This window comes from Diprion similis, chromosome 11, assembly GCF_021155765.1.
Source record: "Diprion similis isolate iyDipSimi1 chromosome 11, iyDipSimi1.1, whole genome shotgun sequence".
Taxonomy (NCBI): Eukaryota; Metazoa; Arthropoda; class Insecta; order Hymenoptera; family Diprionidae; genus Diprion; species Diprion similis.
In genome coordinates this window covers 4,224,840-4,245,427 of record NC_060115.1, presented here as the reverse complement: position 1 = coordinate 4,245,427, position 20,588 = coordinate 4,224,840, and the positions used below count along the sequence as shown (strand labels likewise).

The window sequence follows — 20,588 nt, the reverse complement described above, 5'->3', positions numbered from 1 at the left end:
GTGTCTTCTATATTTTTGAACAATTTGACTTTGATAATAATTGCAGTACTTTTCTCACATAAAACATCTTGAACGAAGATATTTATTTATACATTAAATAGTAAATGCTAGGTATTTCCTACGTTCATCTGGTAGTATTTTTTGCCATATGGATGCCCTCACCCAGTACGGACATCATTCACAGATGTGGGACCCAATTTTCGAAAAAAATAAGCATCCAATTGCTAATAATTATATTTCATCCTCTTCTGTTAACGTATAACCATTAAATTTTCGCTTATCTTGTGGTTCTGTTCCTTTGAAGTGAATGATTTCTTCGATACAAAATGCTACCAATCATCGTTGGATATACTCGAGCACTACAGTTATTTCTACGGCAGTCATTCAGTGAATAATGAACTTGAACACAATGGTATTTCTATATTTTGAATATCATGAAATCCCCGTGATTTGGAGGGGGGTCGACATTCTTTCTGCTCATCAGACTCAAATAATTAATAATTATGCCTTTTAAGGATACGATAATCGATGCAGGTCAAGTACACGAAAAAAATTACCAAAGTCATTGCCAACTATATATCTATGATTAATGTTACCATTGAAAAAAAACATGATCATCTTCAGGATATTATAAGTTTACATCATGGTTACCTTGACCATATTCATAATACCACAGTTTAAAAATGTGCTTAATATGTAGTGAAAGATAATATTCCTAATAGTGATGAAATTGACGTTTTCAGAGATAAAAAAAGATGGTCAGACTGTAATTAAGAAAAAAATAAAATAAAAATCCTTTCCAAGCGATGCATAATCAGTTCAGACGGTGGGATTATGGTCCACAGTTCATTCGGTACGACTATAAGAAATTTAGACCACCCAGGTATCAAAATTGAATAATCCAATTATTATTTAAAATTTTGCTGACCAATATTACAAATCGATGTGAATCATAAAATGATATTTTTTTAGGATACTGAAAAACTGTACATACTTTGAAGTTGGGAAACCCAGTTGAGAAGTATTGAATCATTGACGGGAAGTGGCACCATCTTGATTCTCCGTTAGGGATCAATGCCAAGGACCTCGTCTATTGCCATATCCTGACTGTTTTAGAAAATCTGTACAGTAATTAGGTAACGACGAATCACCGTTTACGGTTGCCGATTGTGGATAACTAAAATTAAGCTATTTGAATATTTTAGGGGTTGAAATTAATTTTACTCATTGTTGAATCACTAAATTTTATATATTCTACACGAATGTAAGGAACAAATTTGTTAAAATGTATATTAGAATGCACTGTTTGCATGGTAAAAAAAAAGGGCAAACTGTTTACTTCGGTCATGTGAATCGTCGTCTACTGATTCACTCAAATTCTTCAAATGATAGAGAAATTTATGTAAGTTACAAATTTTTCGTTTTCTTTACGCTTTTTCCTTACAGTTTTTTATGAACAAAAGAAATCGATGCGACGTTTACATCGTTGACCGATTTCAGCGTGAATGAATGCTCTGTAATGAAACTGATAAGCCTGGACTGCTTGGCTGTTGTTTGCATTTCACATATCGTCGTTTCATGTACTTCCTTCTCACACATTTGAATTTTATCACAGCATTTGCAATGCCGCTGTAATTACAAGCTCTGATGAATTTGACATCCCCCCCTTTCTCGTCTGATTTCACAGTAACGTTTTACCTACAACAGTTTCTTGTTTGGTACCATGCCGCTTCGTATGTCGAGGCGGAGGAAAATAATCAGATTAAGATACGTAAGAAAATCATTTTCAAACAATATAACCAGTCCGCCGATATTGGAAGCTGTAATCCTGCAGTAACCTCTCAATAGCGATGAATGTTCTGGTCTTTTTTCTTCTGGGATTGATCGGCTCTGCTGTTGCAGAAGACGACGACGAAGCATGGACCCAGGAAATGGTCGACAAACTTTTCAGTGCTGGCGACAAAGTCGATGCAACAGTGGTAAGTACATACTAATTAACAATTTTATTTCCAATGATACACCTAGACTGTTTTTCGCATAAGCACGGGCTGATATCTCATCATGGATACGCCGTTGAACGTCATTATGTGAGGACTGAGGATGGTTACATCCTCCAAATGCACCGGATCCCCGCAATTCGTACGACTCCTCGTTCAACCAGCAGAGGCGTCGTTTTCCTGATGCACGGGCTATGTGGAAGTTCTGCTGCCTACGTTCTTCTCGGACCTGGAAAAGCTTTAGGTGATAAACGATTGATTGGCTGATTGTTACGCACTTTCATACATTTTTCAACCCAAATATTCATACTGAACAACGTGTCGTTTTTTTTCTCTAGCTTATGTCTTAGCCGATGATGGACACGACGTGTGGATGGGCAACGCGAGGGGAAATACTTATTCCAAAAATCACACAACTATTACAGATTTTAACAGTAAAATATTCTGGAACTTCGAATGGCATGAAATTGGTATTTACGATCTCCCCGCCATGATTGATTATGTTCTTGAAAACACGGGTCGGGATAAAGTGTCATTCGTGGGTCACAGTCAAGGCGCAACAACGTTCTACGTTATGACCTCTTTGAAACCAGAGTACAACGACAAGATTGAGGTCATGTTCTCTTTAGGTCCTGTCGCTTACATGTCAAACGTAATTAGCCCGGCGTTGAGGTTTATCGCCAATTTCCAAAATCCTCTGGGGGTTCGTAATTCATATTTCTCACCTCTGATTCGGTTTTTCTATATTACTACAGGAAAGAAGAATACTTTAGAATATTTAGATTTAGACAGATCTACCACATTTGATTCCAAAAAATTCTTACAACTGATTGATTGCTTCAATGCTTATTTCTTCAGGTGTTTTTAAATCTCGTTGGTCAGTACGAGTTCCCGTCTAATCATGAATTTATGATCGCAGCTAGTAAGAACTTCTGCAATATCGATGCTCTGACTCGATGCTTGTGCAGTAATTTAATCTTCTTGCTGACGGGGTTCCACAGGGCTCAAACCAACATTGTGAGTTAATTAAAATACACAGGACCAACGATTTCGAACTGGCGATTTAGTTCACCGATTCAAATTACACGTTCGGTAGAGCATGCTGCCAACTGTCGTTAAACATATGCCGGCTGGTGCGTCAACTCGTCAACTGATTCACTACGCTCAAGAAGTAAAGTCCGGCAAGTTCAGACAGTGGGATTACGGCCTGCTTTGCAATCTGTGGCACTATGGGACCTTAACGCCACCAGATTACGAGCTTGGCAAGATTACTGCACCCGTTCACTTGCTGTACAGTAACAACGATTGGATGGCATCTACAGAAGTCAGTTTACCTGGATTTTCGATTTTTTTTTTTTTTTTTTTGTGTGCGTGTGTGTGTGTGTTTCACGGAACCAAAGATATTTTTCTGCTAATACATAATGAGTAATTATCATTTCAATATTTGTTCACCAAAATTATAAATCCATGTCATAATTTTTCTTTGGTAGATCCACCGTTAATTACTGTCCTGGGGTTATCCTGTGAGTCATAATGACGAAAATACCAATTTCACGACTAACTTAATTTCGCTGTTTTTATAGGATGTTAAACTATTGTACACCGAGCTTGGTAACCCGATTGAGATGTATCGGATCTTGGATGAGAAGTGGAACCACCTTGATTTTATTTTTGGTATCGATGCTAAGGAATTAGTCTATGACCATATACTGGATGTATTGCAAAAACGATATGGTGATTAGGTGATAATAAAATCATCGACTACGACTACCGTCGTGAAAAATAAAGATTAAGGTAATTATAAGATTCTAGTTACTATCTATAGTATATTTTCTATTCAATAAGCGAATCTCATGTACTCCGAGTGAGTATGAGAAAAAAAACTTCTCAAAATACACGTTGAAATGCACTGTACGTTTTCCTTCATCATATATCGATTGAATTTTTTTTTGTTTGTTATTGCAATAAACGAATGAACAATACAATGTCTAGACAATTGATACCCAAAAATCGTAATCCTCGTTAAATTTTACTCTTCAAGTTTTACAGTCGATGATTTCAATACGGCATAACCGAGTATTGTACATATGCGAACGTATTCAGTGACCTTCCTCGCGCTGTGCTGACCCCGTTTTAAGGTAGAAAGTTGCGTGAACGCCAACGTAACCGAATCGAAGTTCAATTTTTCACGAAATTACGTGAGTGATTATGTAACACACAAATAGTGTACTACCACCAGCACAAGGACTTTCGTCTTCCGATGTATAATGTACATGCGTAACAGGTGTAGCTGGCAGGTAAAAGTAAGAGGATGTCAAAACCTGGATCGTGAGTATTGGGATACCTGGTGAAAACCTGGGTACTCGCATCACTATCCTGCCAGTAGACATCGTATCATCCGTTGTCACGGTAGAGGCGTGTGAAGGTGTTGAGAAAGATGTGTTTCTAGTAGTTAAACGGTGGCACGGATGCTGATAATCACGATTCGCAAGTAATGGTGTGTGTGCCACCATGTAGGTAAACCGACTCGACGTTTAACTGGGTATCATTACCATTGTACGTTACGAAAGTGTCTAGTTATATATAAAGTGTTCTACCTAGAGAATGACAGCTATTCTGCCACTGAAGATGGTCGGGGCACGTGAATTTTTACTCCTAATTACAGTCGTCGTGGTTATCCTGGGACCTTCCCGTGTCGAATCCATCAGGATTAGGGCCAAGAAAAATGTCGACATCGATCTGGGGACGGTAAGAACGTAAACGATTAACACTGCATGCATCGGTGCACATCTTACGACATTATTCTCTTACAGCCAGAGTTGATAATGAAATATGGTTATCCGATTGAAATTCACCATACCGTTACCGAGGATGGATACATCCTGGCCATGCACAGGATCCCCGGATGCGTTTCGAAGGGCGAATATAAGGCAGCGTGGAGAGGTGCTGTTCTCCTGCAACATGGATTAGCTGGCAGTTCAGCGGACTGGGTCATAATGGGTCCTCAACGGTCCTTGGGTGAGTTGGTTGATTGAATTGGAGATGAATTAGAAGACTTTCGCCTTGTGGTTCCGACGAAGAACCAAGGGGATGTTGAACGCCATGAAGACCGTCGCCTAAAAAAGTATTTTCATGTGTCAGCTTACTTGCTCGCTGATCGAGGATACGACGTATGGCTTGGAAACAGTCGTGGAAACCTTTACTCGAGAAATCATACCGTTCTTTCACCGGAGGACAGATTGTTCTGGAACTTTAGGTTGGTTGCTTGTCGCATATTGAAAAGTCGACGTGTATTTTGAAAATCCATTTCTTTTCAGCTGGCACGAGCTTGGGGTCTTCGACCTCCCAGCAACGGTGGATTACATCCTTGCTCAGACGTTGCTTTCGAAAATCTTCTACGTTGGCCACTCTCAAGGGACGACACAGTTCTGGGTCATGGCTTCGGAGCGTCCCTCGTACAACGAGAAGATCATCTTAATGGCTGCTCTGGCACCCGCAGCTTATACTAGCAATCTACGAGGGCCAGTTACGCAACTTGCTGTACTGACACCAATTGGAGTGGTACGTTATTCGCGTCCGATTCGGAAGTGAAACGGTGAACACATTCTTAATTTTTTCAAATGAATTCTAGTGGGTTGGAGAGAACTTTGGATATCCGGAGTATACGCCAAGATCAACGTGGGCAAACATCGTTTCGACCTTCATCTGCAGGGATTCGTCTTTCACCCAGTTCTTGTGCAGTACTGTTCTCTTCCTCATTGCTGGTTTCAGTCCCGATGAACTGGACTCTGTAAGTAAAGACGGGAATTTCTTGCACTATGTTAATTAAATTGTTCAAATAAATATTGTGCAATAATCGTGCTATGCGCAGGCGAATCTACCTGTAATTGTTGGCCATATACCAGCCGGCGCGTCCTGGAAGCAGTTCATACACTTCGGGCAAGGGACTATGGAGCAGGGTGAGGCTGAAGCATATAAGTTTCTTTGTAAAATATACTTGTACATGGGAAATTTCATGCAAATTCGACCAACGACTGACCCTCGCCATTTTTGATTTTGTTCAGAACTTGTTATGCAATTGTCCCAATTCTGAAACAGTGCCCTAAATTTAATTTAACGATTTAACAGGTTAATTTTTCTTATAGACATATTAAGTGATTTTGAAAATGGACCATTTTTCAAATTGTCAAAAGCTGGATTTTACATTTCGAACATCTTAAGACCGGGTCCTTGATGGGCCGTTTTTTTCTTCTGTTTTTTTTTTCTAGCACTTCGGATTCTTTCGATTAAGTAAAATATTGTTCAAACGTTATGAAAATTCCTGAAAAATTCTCAAAACTTTTATTTCAGACCGTTTGAAGAATATCTTAGTTAGTTAAAAAAATTAATAGTACTGAAAAAAAAACAGAAGCTAATATTGGCTCATTATGGGCACGGTCTTAAAATGATTGGAATAGAAGATGCAGTTTTTGTCGGTGTTTTGAGAATATTAGAAATGATTGCCTTTGAGAGTTGTGACAATATCATAAAAGTTTTTGTCGGGTTCCCATGGAATTCTCCATACAAAACAGTAACCGTGTAATTTGAGAACAGAAAAATTTTAACCACCAACTGCAACCTCGACATTATATGATAACTTTCTTGGGTTACAGGACGTTTCCGAAAATTTGATTTCGACAACGCTGAAAAAAATTTACGTGCTTACAACGTCAGTGTACCACCAGAATATCCTTTGGAAAAAATTACAACTCCAGTTGCAGTTTTCAGCAGTAAAAATGACTGGCTCGCTACACCAAAGGTACAAATAATTCTCGGCTAGAAAAACGCTTCACGTTATTTACAGTATTTATTAGAGTAACAGCAGGTTGAATAATCTTTGATAGAGAACAAAGAACCACTCAAGTATGTAAGTTACGACTTCCTGTTCGAATCACCACCTAACTGTTAGAGATTCATCAATACATCGATAACCAATTAGCGAAAAACTGTTTCTTTGCAATCTTGTGTTGACTTTATTTAATCACGCAAATATTGTTATTAAACCAATCTCAATTGTATCAAATCATCTACACCTGCGTGATACCATCTTCGTATATATACGCTCATATGTGTATACCTACTCGTATAGATATAATTGCAACCTCGATCGTATGATCGTATGTTTCAGCTATTTTTATCGAGTCAAAAATTTTGGAAAGAATGTTTGATTGCATAACGAATTGCTCAATGTCGCTCTTTCTAATTTTCAGGATGTCAGCCTTCTGGCATCGAAGCTCCGAAACTTAATACTGTCTTACATAGTGCCCATGGATACTTTCAATCATTATGACTTCCTGTGGGGAATGCACGCTCCGGAATTGGTTTACGAGCGTCTCTATACAGTGCTAGAAGAATTTTCTACATGAATAATTGAAAATCTTGCACCTAAAAATGTTCAAATACTAACTATAAAACAATATTTGTATGCACTACGAGAATTTGTCCAAGTGACGCAGTTACTGTCTGATGACCATCATACCACTTGAATAAATTCAGTTTCTAGTCAATAACAAATACAAAGAATTTTCTCAACTAATTTAAAGTCACGACAATTTGGCGTTGTGAACAATCAACGAGCCTTACTTATTTAATTTACGCCTATCGATAAGCGAATCTGTGTTGATCAAATTACGTTTAGAATTTCAATCGATTATTTTTCTATTTCTGTTTCCTTTATTTTTAACGTGAAAAAATATTGTCGTGAACAATCATTTCAACTCAGATAGAATTATTATTATATATTAGAGAAATTTCTCATTGCTGTAATTCTGTCTAGTCTCGTGGTAGTGAAAAATGTATTATATACATATGTCGTTGAATATATAGATATAGATTTTTGACTGCAGACTCTTTAATATTGTCTGGCTTTTGCCACAACTTAAATATGACACAGCAGTCATAACTTAAATGCAGCATCCAACTTGTTTTCAGTCATTCCTTTGTTAAAAGCAGTATCCAGATATCGTGTATGACCCTTACTAAAATAAAATGATGTATTCGTCCAGATATTCAATATTCAATAGACCAAGATCCTCAAAATATACTTTACAAAAGGTGATTTCTAGGCAGAGCGACTTCCAATTGATTTGATGCGGGTAAAATTTTTAACCATTGTCACGAGAACTATCGTTCGAAACTGTCTTATTAGTATTACAGTTATGCATCTATGACCCGGAGACCATTTACTACCACTTTCAGACTGTACTCCAAACTCAGCTCTCCGCCTTGAACTGGAATTGAATAAAATTTCGTGCAAAGTTTATCAATCAGCTTGGAAGTGGATAACAAGAGACTTAGAAATGGACCAAATCAGACTACCAGTTATGCTTTATGAGGCAATTATACATTTTTACATATTCAAAATTTGAGGAGAAATACAATTGGGTTGGTCAATTCAATAATTGACTTGAAGAAATCAATATGGTACATTTATGGGAATCCTTGAACACCGAAACTTGAATCAAAAATTCGTCTGAGGAATTGGAAAAGTATCATCGCTACTTGAAGTTCCAAGGTATTCTAAAACGCTAATCCTCTTCTTTGTGTTAGAAAACTGTAAGAAGCTTAGAGGAGATTTATGAGTCATATATTTTTTATTTTATACACTTCCGTTTGCTCAATTTTTTCACACAACTCTGCTTAACTTCTGAGTTTAATATCCGTTTCTGCTCCAATGGAATGACATATAAATTTCACCGACATGTCATGCAGACTTTGCAGCTTGGGGCAAAACGAAGCGATACATTTTTTATTTGAATGGCCAGTTTATACCCATTTTCGGAATTACTACTTAGATCACCTGATCGGATAGGATTCTGATAAACTAGACACTATCATAAATTTTTATAACCTAGACTCTATAAGATTGCTTTATTTCAATGCAATGAATAGCTTAAAACAACGTTTTCCTCTCATGAAAAAAGACTTTTGTTGTAGAAGTATTATAATTAACTTTCTGTCCTTTGCAATCTTTATACTTCTGATTAATATGTGCGATCTCCCCTATTATGAAGCTTGTACTTCTTGAACAGTAATGATCAGATTGATTGATAGCGATTACTTTGAGTATGCGAAATATCAGCCATATAGGTAGAAAATAATTATCGCGTGATGGTTAAACGACAAGTTATATTCTGACAAAATCTAAATTCAGTATAAACTTGATAATTTCTTGTTGATTGTTGTCAATGGAGTTATTGCTGAAAGATGATGGATTGTGAATCTAAGATTAAACAAATACAGGATAACGATATTGAATGAAAAAATCTTTTATCGCAATAGTTGATCGTGGAGAATCAGTATATTAGGCCAGCCGAGATCGAGGTTCGCATTCAGAGTCATTGACAGCAGACATGAAGTTACTGTTCATTCTGGTCGTGGCTTTAGTCGGCTCTGCAATTGCAGACGACGATGCCGAGGAGAAGGTGTGGACTGAAGAAGAAGTGGAGGAGATTTTGGACAGTGCCGATAGCGACGCGACTGCAACTGTCGTAAGTATGACATGACCAATGGATTTTTGCCCATCTCATGATCGCCGAGAGTTCGGATTTTGTGTTGTACCTTGACTGGTTCTTCTGTTTTCCAAAGCCCGTATTAATTGCCAAAAATGGGTACACCGTCGAGACCCACTACGTGACGACCGACGATGGTTACATACTCCAAATGCACCGTATCCCTGCAAGTCCTACGAGTGCAGCATCCGATGACAAACCTGTTGTGTTTGTCATGCACGGACTGCTGTCTAGCTCTGCTGACTGGGTGATCATGGGACCTGGAAAGGGTTTGGGTAAGTTGCCGACCGATCTAATAACAAACTTTCGATACATATTAAAACATGTAGGTTCGCTGAACAACATCTCCCCTGTTTTCTTCAGGTTACATCTTAGCCGATGCTGGATACGACGTCTGGATGGGCAATGCAAGAGGAAATACATACTCGAAGAATCACACCACCTTGACAGATTTTACTGGCAAAGACTTCTGGTACTTTGACTGGCATGAAATTGGCTACTACGACCTCCCCGCCATGATTGACTACGCTCTTGAAAATACGGGCCAGGAGAAACTGATATACATGGGTCACAGTCAAGGCACAACTTCGTTTTACGTAATGGCCTCTGAGAGGACCGACTACAATGACAAGATCAAAGCCATGTTCTCTCTGGCGCCCGTTGCTTATATGTCAAATCTGAAGAGTCCGATGTTGCAATTAGCCGCCACTTTCGTAACTAGTTTGACGGTAAATGATATTTTCCAATTACAGCTTCACGTTCATCAATGTGACACGAATCACTTAATTTTTATATGAAAAACTTTTTTCAGTCCCTCTTCAAGCTCATTGGTGTTCACGAGTTCTTGCCCACCAGCGATTTCCTCAGTCAAGTTGGATCTACCTTCTGCAACGACGATGCTCTGACACAAGTCCTTTGCAATAACATCCTGTTCATGTTGGCTGGGTTCAACAAAGCTCAGTTGAACGCTGTGAGTTTGCCCGTCTCTAATTAAAAACCAGCGAAATTCAAGTTACATCTGTTTCTCGATTCTCTTTAATTACAATTCGAGTCATTTACGATCAACAGACTATGCTGCCAACTATCCTTGGGCATACCCCAGCTGGAGCTTCATCTCGTCAAATCGTTCACTACGGTCAAGAAGTTCGATCTGGCAAGTTCAGATATTACAGTCAGGGTTGGATCTCGAATTTGTGGAACTATGGATCGTTCCGTGCACCGGACTACGACCTCAGCTTGATTACTGCTCCTGTTCACTTGCTGTACAGTGACAATGACTGGATGTCTGCTGTAACAGTAAGTCAACTAAGGCGCTTCAACATTTTCCCCAAGTCCTGCTGTTGCGAAAGTTCTTGCATGGTCTCATATCGATGAGTTGTCAATTCTCCTTTGATATATATATACATATTTTTTCCAGTCGGGGGATAGTCCTCTGAGTAATTTGACGAAAATACCAATTCCACGAGTAACTTTATTTTGTTATTTTTATAGGATGTTCAACAGTTGTACTCCGAGCTTGGAAACCCAGCTGAGTTGTACCGAGTGCTCGATGGAAAATGGAATCACCTCGATTACCTCTGGGGTATCAATGCCAAGGAACTCGTCTACGATCCCATCATTGCTACGATAGAAGCAAACTACCGCGATTAATTGTAATGAAAGAATCATGTGATTTGTTTCAATAAATGTATCGCCAACCGGCTTGAAAATTGATTTTTTTGCGTTTTTGTCGTTCGTTTAAAAATTGACCAATTAATTGCGGAAATCAGCTCAGAGTGATTCTGCATGTGAATCAGTTGGACGTGCGTAAGAATTTTGAGTATACCCAACGTCTTCCACAATGCCATGTTCTCATGTGGGACTTTACAATGAAATTCATTATGTAACAAATTCACATTTCTAATATTATGCCAAGATACATGCACCTATGGTATTTAGTCGGGATTTTTTCTTCCAATAACTTATTAGAGAAAAAATATCAGCGGTCTGTTTTTGACAGATATATGGAAACTTTACTTTCAGCATTCGCAATATTAGATCTTACTAAAATTTAAAAAAATCCATGCTTTTAACGTTCATATTATATGTACTCATATGAATCACAAATCTCCGCAGTATTTTTGTTTGTTTGTAAGAACATTGGGCGGCAAGTAATCTCTAGCGCCAGTGGTATTATGAGGCACTCGAGATTAGGATCGTAAGAAAAAAATCTTTCTTTTCAATCTAGAGATTGAAAACCATTCGTTATGTTCTTGTAATTGATTTACCGTAAGTCTCCCCATTTCTCGAGCGCTAAGCGGGCGTTTCCCCTTTCTCAATATTGTAAACGCAGGATCGAAAAATCCGATTGAAATACCAAGTTAATGATCTGTGCAAGACTTATCTTGTTATTTTTTCACTTATCAGAATTATCGAATATCAGAACGTACCAGCAGGCTTATCGATGTAATATGATCACCGTCATAATCACAAATCGTTAATTAATGATCGACAATCGATCGGAAGAATCGCATCACGTTGGCTGAAATACGACGCAAATTGCATCATGCGCAAAAAATTTGATCTATTCATAATATTTTCGTCGACACATCCCAGAAGTCATCGTGTATATAGTTTTCAAATTAAGCAAGATTGAGTTGTTCATTCATTTAGAAAATAAATTCCAACTTTGCCAACAACATATTTTATCAAATAAAGATAAGTGTGGCCCTGATCCTTGACTTTTTTCGCCAAACTGTTTAACGGCCGTAGTTCTACGTTCGCTTACTCTAAATAGCCGAATTCATTGAGTTTAATGAAAACGACGAGGATGTATAAATACGTATTCAATATGTCGACATCTCAGATGCTGACGAAACTCGGAAAAGTCACATTCACTGCTCTTATAAAATTAACCAACATGAATAAGTGATGACCGCAGGACTGAGTGATGATACATTATATGAATCACGATTGTCCTACAGATCATTTCTTATCGCGAAAGCGTGAGACCGCAAACGTTTAAGGGTTGTTCACAACGCTTTCTGCTTTTCTCGGACATCAGTACGTAACACGTTCGCTGTCGAATTCCGAAACGATTGATTAATCGATCATCTCAGAAATTCCCATGATCTTGGTAATAAAGGGTACAAACGACTAGTTGATAACGTTTTTTGCCTCATCCCTGTCACTATTTCCATACCGTTGTGAAATGACCTTTGTTTATTTCAACGGGAAACGCATCATCTGAATCATACAAGTACCTACTCCCATGACGCGGGAACGCGCATATATATAATAGATGACATATATATATATATATAGGAAATCGTAAAGTCTTCATGTCACACTCGTCGCATCTATCGTGTTATAACCGTTCGGTTCAAGAGGTCAGATTATATTCGTTTCGCAATTGGATATCAAACGCATATCGATGCCACAGTTCAATTCAAAGCACAAACAAGTGCTTAACGCTTTTAAGAAGCAGTTAAAAGTGACAACTGCTTCGAGCAGGAAGCGCAAAATAATGGTTTCCGTTATTTTGGTGCTTGCCTTGGTCGCAATTTTACTTGTCGGAAATATCACGGCATGGAGCCTTATCGAAGCTGAGAATTACTTTGAAACCCCAAAAGCGAATCGGGTAATTATGTCTACCACTGTAATTCATTTATGTTGTTTATTTATCATTTGTGTAAGCTATTAGTGACAATTAAAATTCTTCTCTTATGCTATCGGTATAACGTACAACTTATCTTGCGAGTATTTACTTGACGAACCGCGCCATTCTATTTCCAATCAATAAACTTACCAGTCAGGCGTCTGAACCAGTAACAGAAATCTTGTCGCCGATAATTCGACGGCGATTACTCGACGGTAACTGGATTCGCGTACCGATCGTTGGGTCAAATTACGAATCGACGATAATGTGTACGCTAATATTGTTTTGGCTGACCAATAACCGGCCAGTAACCACTGGCTGACATCACTTTTAAAATACTCATCGTCATTTTCAAAATCACCTCGTTTTGGCATTCCTCAGATTCATCTGGACATTCTGCCCGAGTATAAAATCGAAAAACACACTTTTCAAACTTCTGTGGGATCAGCCAACGGTACCAGGGAAGAAACTCTTCTCTATAGAATTCCTGGGGGGCCGAAATCCCCGCCTGAGAATGGAAAGCAACCCATGTACATTCAGCATGGGGTTCTATGTGATGCTGATCACTGTGCCGTTAATCAACCCCTGATAGCGGTTGGTTCGTATTACGGATTAAATTCTATTTCATATTTCTAGAGAAGATTAAATTTCCACGTTTAAGATTCGATCGTGTATTGATTTTAGCGTACATCTTGGTGGATCAAAACTACGATGTTTGGCTGGGCGAAAGCAATACGACTATTACCGGAAATACTGTATTGTATGTATATTTCGTAAGATTATAAATATTAGCGTTCTTCGGAATAATCATGGAAATATTTTATATCACCATAGATCAGAGAAATTGGAGACGGAACGTTTAGGATCTGTTGCGGATTACGTTTTGGAGCAAACGGAACAAGAGGAAATTTCCGTCCTCGGAAATTTCAATAACACAATCAAAATATTCGGAATAACACGAAGTTACGACAAGAAGCCCGAGGAGAATGTAAATTTTCATTATTGTGCTAAAATCCTGACCGTCAAACCAGACGGATAAAAATAATCGAATGTCAACCATTTCAGTCAAAAACTTCAAATTGGTTCGATAAAATCCCCGGAGTCCAAACAGCGAAGAAATGGTACCAGAAGGGTCGAAATTATTTGACAAGTATGCGTTCCTCATAAACAAAAGTATTACATACATATCTGAATAGATAAAAATTCTCTAGATTCATCTAAAATCTTTTCAAAACAGACACCTACGATAAAATAATCGGGGGAATCGACTACCTTGGCAGGAAGCTGGACTACATTGCCGACGATTTGCGAATTCGTGAAATAACGGTGAGTCTCATGAGTATCCTTCTTCTTTGATCAGCTCAAATTTTCTTCCACCGATTAAAAATGACTAGTGAATTAGGTCCTACTAATGGTGTAATAATTTTACAGGACAAAGTTCTCAACGCCTGGGGCATCAAGCCAAGCATGATAGCACGCACTTTCAAGATCGAAGATTTTTCACGAATGATTGATCATCCCGACGTTCATCTGTCAACGGTAAAAATGAGATTTTTCTTTACATTAAAAATTTCCTATGCACGGTAATAAAGTCATGAAATTCGTGTCCAGCCTGAGCTGATCGAGAAGTACGGTTACCACTCAGAAACCCATGAGGTGAAAACCGAGGACGGATATATTCTGACTGTGCACCGTATCACTGGAGGACCTAAACACCCTCCAGGTCCAGGAAAGCCGGTGGTGATTCTTCAGCATGGTATCTTGTCAAGCTCTGCCGATTGGATAATCATGGGCCCATCAAAGTCGCTGGGTAACTAAACGGTTCAAACTTATATATAACTGTGATATCAAAGCTCAGGGTTTGAAGGATCGAGGACTTTCAGGCTACATTTTATCTGACCTCGGCTACGACGTGTGGCTGGGTAATTCCCGTGGAAACACATACTCCAAAGCACACGAAAAAATCTCACCCTCGGATTCCAAGTTCTGGGAATTTTCATGGCATGAAATGGGCATGTACGATATGCCGGCAGTTATAGACCACGTTCTAGGAGTGACGAAGAAGGACGTCCTTTCCTACATCGGTCACTCGCAGGGAGGCAGTCAGCTCCTAGTCATGCTGTCAGAGAAGCCTGAGTACAATTCCAAGATATCCTTCGCTGCTACTTTTGCACCAATCGCCTACGTTGGTAACATGCGAAGCCCAATAGTGAGACCTTTCGCCCGAATCAGCACTCCGCTTTACGTGAGTCTTCGTAGACTGATGAGTCATTTTCGAATGTGTCAAAAACGAGTGGTTCCTCATATTTTTTTCAGTACTTCCTACGACTGTTTGGCATCACCAGCTTTCTGCCAACAAATACATTCCTCACGGAGATCGGACGCGACGTATGCGAGGCCAAGTCAATTCTGCAGGTCGTTTGCAGTAACACTTTGTTTCTGGCGACTGGATACGATATGAGTCAAGTGAACTCGGTAGGATCGCTTTAGAATTTGAGAAATCATATTGCCGCAAGATTGTAGTTTGATTTTTGAAATTTCTATCATCTACTTTCAGACAATGATTCCAGTCATTTTGGGCCACGTACCAGCAGGAGCCTCGACAAAGCAGTTTGTACACTTTGGTCAGCTGTACAATTCTAGTGAGTGTCTTCAAGCAGATAAATTGGCACGGAATAGAGAGTAACGTTTAATCTTTTTCTTTGGTTTTTCAGAAAAGTTTCGCCAGTTCGACTATTCGGTATCCTTCATTAACAAACAAAAGTATAATCAGGCTGAACCACCCGAGTACAATTTACAGAACGTTCGGATTCCAATAGCCATTTTTTATGGATCAAACGATCTACTGGCGGATTACAAGGTAGATTGACTTTACCGTACAATTTAAAATACACACAACAAAATTCGTGTGATTCGTTTATTTTATTTTTTTTATTTTAGTTTATTACTATTTTGTCAACCTGACGATTTAAATCGGTGAAAATTGTTTTAGGACGTGGAGCGATTAGTCAGTGAACTTCCAAACGTTGTATTGAAGCACAAGGTGTCTCTGGAGATGTTCAACCACATTGATTTCCTCTACGGTGTCGACGCACCCAACGTCGTCTATCAACACGTCATCAAATATTTAGACATGAGTAAAAAGCTGGGAAACTCGAGGTCCCGTCAATAGAATAGGAATAAATGACATTCATTCATGAATAAACACGTAAATACAACCGTTGACAAAAACAAGGAACTGTGTCCACATGACATATCTTCTTACGCGGTGTTCGACACACATGATATAGAAAAGATTTGTACAGATTAAACGTATTTGCTTAATACATAATATATACTTAATTGAGATTAAATACTTATATATGTAGCGTTCATAAATTACTACCTTACAAGTCCCAGCTTATAGTTTCTTTGGATAAATTGAGCGATAAAAAAAAAAAACGCGAAGAGAACTACCGAAGGCTTTTATTTAAATTCTGATCGCAGCCCTAGATTTTTGTTGCTTGCTGAACTTGCAGCACAAAAGCTTAGCCTCTCTATATAGTGTATAAGAATACATTGATTGAAGAAAAGTAACAACATAGAACGAACTTCCGGGATGTACGTATCGCAAGAGAAGAACGTGGGCTGCCTTCATGAGATACTACACGATGTCTACTGTAACGTGGGGTTTTAAAATGGCCCCTCACAAGGGCATAGGACTGAGTGAAACCTTCGTAAAACGCGTTCCTGGCGAAGTACTCCAAGCGAACTCGATACAAGATAGGCAATAACTACGAGAAACTAATTCTTTCCTTGTAAATTCTGTAATTTCGCGTTTCGGAGCAAGCAGACCAGGTGCCAAAACGACGATCCTGACCACCGAAGAACCAACAACCACCGACGACTTCATCTACCGACTGTCCCAATGATCGGCAACCTGGACAGTACGATGCAGCGATTAGAAACTTGTAGGAGATGGTGTTCAGGACGAAGTCATGGACATCCTCTTAAGTGTCTGTACTAGTAGTGCTTATTGCAAATCAAGTTCCTTGGAGTACATCCAAGCGAATTCAGAATAATTACAGAATCGCGCCAAAGTGTTAACGGTAAGTCCTCTTCTGAAGGTAACAGAATTCAGCGTTACACTACGTGAGAGATCGTACATTGAGGGCGAGAGAAGATCTCGATTGGCGTTACGAAAATGTTTTGAAATGGACGATTAGCGATGAACTGAGACACGTTGTCCACGGAAATGGTATGCCACCAGATTTGAAAAGTATCCCCTGATGTTGTACTCGAAAAACAACCACCGCCAACTCCTGAGCATACCTCATTATCTCGTTGTTTTCCTTTTATTCTTATCGGGGCTGTTTGCCTCTCCGTGGATTTCACTGCGCCTGCGTCGTGGTCCAGATAACCCCGTCGACAGCATCTCTCAGTCGAGCGTCAGATCTCGCAGCAGCTAGGACGAGTCAGAACGATATCAACCCCAGTGCACATATATATCTGTCAATTCGAGTAGAGAGAACACAGTGGAACGAGTTGAAATGTAGTTCATTTTAAAAGAAAGCGAATTGAACAATCGTTAACAATTCACTGGAACCACTGATTTTTTTTTTTTTTTTGTGATTTGGATTATTCTGTTCCTTCTGCAGTATTCGGTGGGCTGCAGACGCCCCTAAAGAGCTTTTCAATAATGTATAAAGTTAAAAGGTGAAAGAAATTAAATTTACAATCGTCCTTAATAAAATATATCAATTGGTGATTTCAATTCCAGTGAAAATGTATAGGTATATAAAGCTTCTTCAAGTGCGTCGTTCGAATTTTTCCTAAACTATACATCTCGGTTGTACTTCACCTGCAGGGGATGAATTACGTTTTTAAAATATCCTAGTTGTTGGATTCTCGTGCTCTAAATTTATTCGATTCAATTTTCTGGCTCACCTTTCATCTCTGACTATTTAAATATCCGTCGTTGTCTATACCAAATCCCACGAAAGAATCGATAAATTGCGTCACGAGATATAACTCAAATTACAGCTCTCTGTCTGTTGACACTTTTCGGTCTGCAGTACTTAAAAAAATATATGAACTTTGTCCAACGATATACTTTGATATTTATAATCGCTTCAAATATTCCGGTTCAATTTCAGTAAATATACCTGTCAAGTATTCAATTATAATATATTTCATACCGATAAGTAATCATTAACAAATTAAACTGTTACATCGTTCAGGTGGAACGATTTGAACCGCGGATAACATGAAGAACAGTAACAAGGAATCATCAATGGGTATCCCGGAATGAGATGCACCGTTTAGGCCGGTGTTGAGTTCGTCATCGATCGTTCGCTTGGTGCAAAAAAAATATTTGAAAGAAAGCTGTGCGGAGGTGTTGAGTGTGGCCGAGCGAAGCTTTTCCGAGGGCAGCAGCCATCAGGATAACGGGATGTCGTCGAGGAATATTCGAGGTCGCCAAGCTGGCTCCACCGTTCAAGTTTTCCTTTTGATCTGCTCGATCTTCGGCGGCTCGGGAATTGGTAAAAAAGAAATTTGTATATCAGTAGAATTTAGAATTTCGTACACCGGCGTCAATATGGCTATGTAAAAAGTTGTTCCCTGCGAATACGACGTGCCAAAAGTAGTCTGTTCGCTTTTTTAATTGTAGGAAAACTCCTTGAAAATAACTGGATAACTATATAGGTACTAGATAAATTGATGGGGAATTTTTCAGCATTTAAATCTCTGAAAGGTGCAGTGAGCACTCTAAAACTAGAAAATACGGGGGCGAAAGACTCGGGGTGGATCAGTGAATGGAACTATCGATCAATTAACGAGGTGGAAAAGCGGGGTGGAGAGCCCTTATGTAAAGGACAACATTCACTCAGCCTCGTCTCGCGGTTTGATTGGCTTGCGTAACATGTGATGTGATACGTTCATCAGTCAACCTCGAGACGGTCGTAATGGAGCAAATCCAGAATAAGCACCAAGTAATTACGGGTTCTATTTGTGTGCTTGAATAAAAGCCTGTACAATCCCTCGTGTGCGCATTCTCAAAGCGTAGAACGTATCGTTTCTCATTTCGAAAACAAGAGTAACTGTACATTTCATTTTCCAATCATCGATTAACTGATCTTTTCTATCGATATACAAGACCACGTAGGTAAATACTAGGGATGAGATGCTCTGGATATCGAGTCCATAATTGTTTAATTGTAGGGATGTGGTGTACGTCAATGATTGCCGGACGTCTATTCAGGGAAGTCAAATTACTATCTCCTCCAAAATACATTCTCAATATAGTGTCTCAACGATTGAGACGTTACGTTGGTCCAGAACTCCGGGGTGCCGTAGATTGGTAATGCTCTTAGCGTGGGGCATATTTTCACGTTTGACGGTTGCTACGTTCTTCTGCGTTCACTGCGGGGTGCGGGTTTGCGTTGTATATCGATTTGGTGCGGGAGGACCACCGGAAGGAGGAGGCGGAGGGTGGCAAGCGGGGGCGTAGAGAGTGGAGGGGGTGGGGGTGAAGTGGGTGCGGAGGCGCAGGCGTTTCTCAGTTGAATGAAAGTCCTATCCGCCCCCGCCCCGAACCAAGTCATTCATGGGCTTCTGAGAGTAAGGTCTTCTTGTATCTCGAACTACACATCTCTGATCCAAATTGAATGCTATCTCCCATGTAAAGTTCGATCCGTTTTGTAATAAATATGAGATGCTTAGAAAAAACGTGAGATTAACAGTTTTTTATGATTAGGTACTTTGGATCAAGTATTACCTGCATACTATGTTCTAAGGAAGTCAGTTTTTCACTTCCATAATTTTTGCTACATCCATTCCTGTCGGTCGCCCAGCTGTTTTCAAGACCAGCAACCGAATTAACGACGACTCACAGAGTAACTCGAAAAACTCCACGTCAAATCAAAAACCATCCCTCCAGACACCCCGCAAAATATTTTCTCCCTATTCCTGCCAGCTCGTGCTATACAGACTGCTTGGAGACCGCTTGAATGAAGCTGATGACAAAGCAAGGAAAGCCCTGAGACGAGGAATGCAATTACGCTAATGTTTTTACCGTTAAAGGGATGAGATTTTATTCTTCTCCGACATTCCTCGGAACCCTGTCTTATTTCATTTATCATGATCATTTTTGGCATCAAGGTATATTGCGATAGATTGAAAGGATTCAGAATAAGTTTAACTTTATCCCTTAAAATTGATCGACCTCTGATCTCCCATTGGCTGAACTATCTTTATCCATACTACGAATAATCACAGGACGAGTCCTGAGCTCGGAAGTCACGACTGACACGCCAGCGAATAAAGGAGCAGCTCGACAGATGTATGGTAGTGGGAGTTTGCGGCAGACCGGAAGCGGGCCCATCGTCCTGGGGACGACAGATTCACCGTTTTACAAGGGCAAAG

General features: G+C 39.4%; 4 protein-coding genes and 1 long non-coding RNA gene across 7 annotated transcripts; all 5 read left to right on the top strand.

Annotated features, from left to right (window-relative positions):
• Positions 1–1,802: 1,802 nt before the first annotated feature.
• On the top strand, positions 1,803–3,815 carry LOC124412694 (lipase 3-like). Its single transcript, XM_046892789.1, has 6 exons — positions 1,803–1,979; positions 2,043–2,241; positions 2,336–2,700; positions 2,856–3,014; positions 3,094–3,321; positions 3,581–3,815. The coding sequence occupies exons 1-6, from the start codon at positions 1,851–1,853 to the stop codon at positions 3,737–3,739; spliced, it is 1,239 nt and encodes a 412-aa protein (XP_046748745.1). The 5' UTR covers positions 1,803–1,850; the 3' UTR covers positions 3,740–3,815.
• Positions 3,816–4,359: 544 nt separating this feature from the next.
• Positions 4,360–7,432, top strand: LOC124412684 (lipase 3-like). 2 transcript variants are annotated; one of them, XM_046892776.1, is made up of 9 exons: positions 4,501–4,514; positions 4,599–4,745; positions 4,811–5,015; positions 5,139–5,247; positions 5,309–5,558; positions 5,629–5,787; positions 5,869–5,956; positions 6,650–6,795; positions 7,247–7,432. In XM_046892776.1, exons 2-9 carry the CDS (start codon positions 4,602–4,604, stop codon positions 7,400–7,402), a joined length of 1,257 nt encoding a protein of 418 aa, XP_046748732.1. In that variant the 5' UTR covers positions 4,501–4,514; positions 4,599–4,601; the 3' UTR covers positions 7,403–7,432. The 2 variants fall into 2 exon arrangements, with proteins under 2 accessions (XP_046748731.1, XP_046748732.1); XM_046892775.1 differs by having other exon boundaries at positions 4,360–4,745.
• Positions 7,433–9,370: 1,938 nt separating this feature from the next.
• On the top strand, positions 9,371–11,234 carry LOC124412393 (lipase 3-like). The gene is made up of 6 exons (XM_046892228.1): positions 9,371–9,526; positions 9,624–9,822; positions 9,911–10,275; positions 10,359–10,517; positions 10,616–10,843; positions 11,039–11,234. The coding sequence occupies exons 1-6, from the start codon at positions 9,389–9,391 to the stop codon at positions 11,195–11,197; spliced, it is 1,248 nt and encodes a 415-aa protein (XP_046748184.1). The 5' UTR covers positions 9,371–9,388; the 3' UTR covers positions 11,198–11,234.
• A 1,279-nt stretch (positions 11,235–12,513) lies between these two features.
• LOC124412362 (lipase 3-like) lies at positions 12,514–16,473 on the top strand. 2 transcript variants are annotated; one of them, XM_046892170.1, is made up of 13 exons: positions 12,514–12,552; positions 13,566–13,782; positions 13,869–13,944; positions 14,019–14,172; positions 14,250–14,334; positions 14,422–14,510; positions 14,616–14,723; positions 14,796–14,994; positions 15,068–15,429; positions 15,501–15,659; positions 15,742–15,826; positions 15,899–16,044; positions 16,177–16,473. In XM_046892170.1, exons 2-13 carry the CDS (start codon positions 13,713–13,715, stop codon positions 16,354–16,356), a joined length of 1,713 nt encoding a protein of 570 aa, XP_046748126.1. In that variant the 5' UTR covers positions 12,514–12,552; positions 13,566–13,712; the 3' UTR covers positions 16,357–16,473. The 2 variants fall into 2 exon arrangements, with proteins under 2 accessions (XP_046748126.1, XP_046748124.1); XM_046892168.1 differs by lacking the exon at positions 12,514–12,552 and adding an exon at positions 12,945–13,166.
• Positions 16,474–17,625: 1,152 nt separating this feature from the next.
• On the top strand, positions 17,626–20,577 carry LOC124412158. Its single transcript, XR_006929769.1, has 3 exons — positions 17,626–17,879; positions 18,404–18,706; positions 20,442–20,577. It is a non-coding gene; the product is annotated as an uncharacterized LOC124412158 (long non-coding RNA).
• The last annotated feature ends 11 nt before the right edge of the window (positions 20,578–20,588 follow it).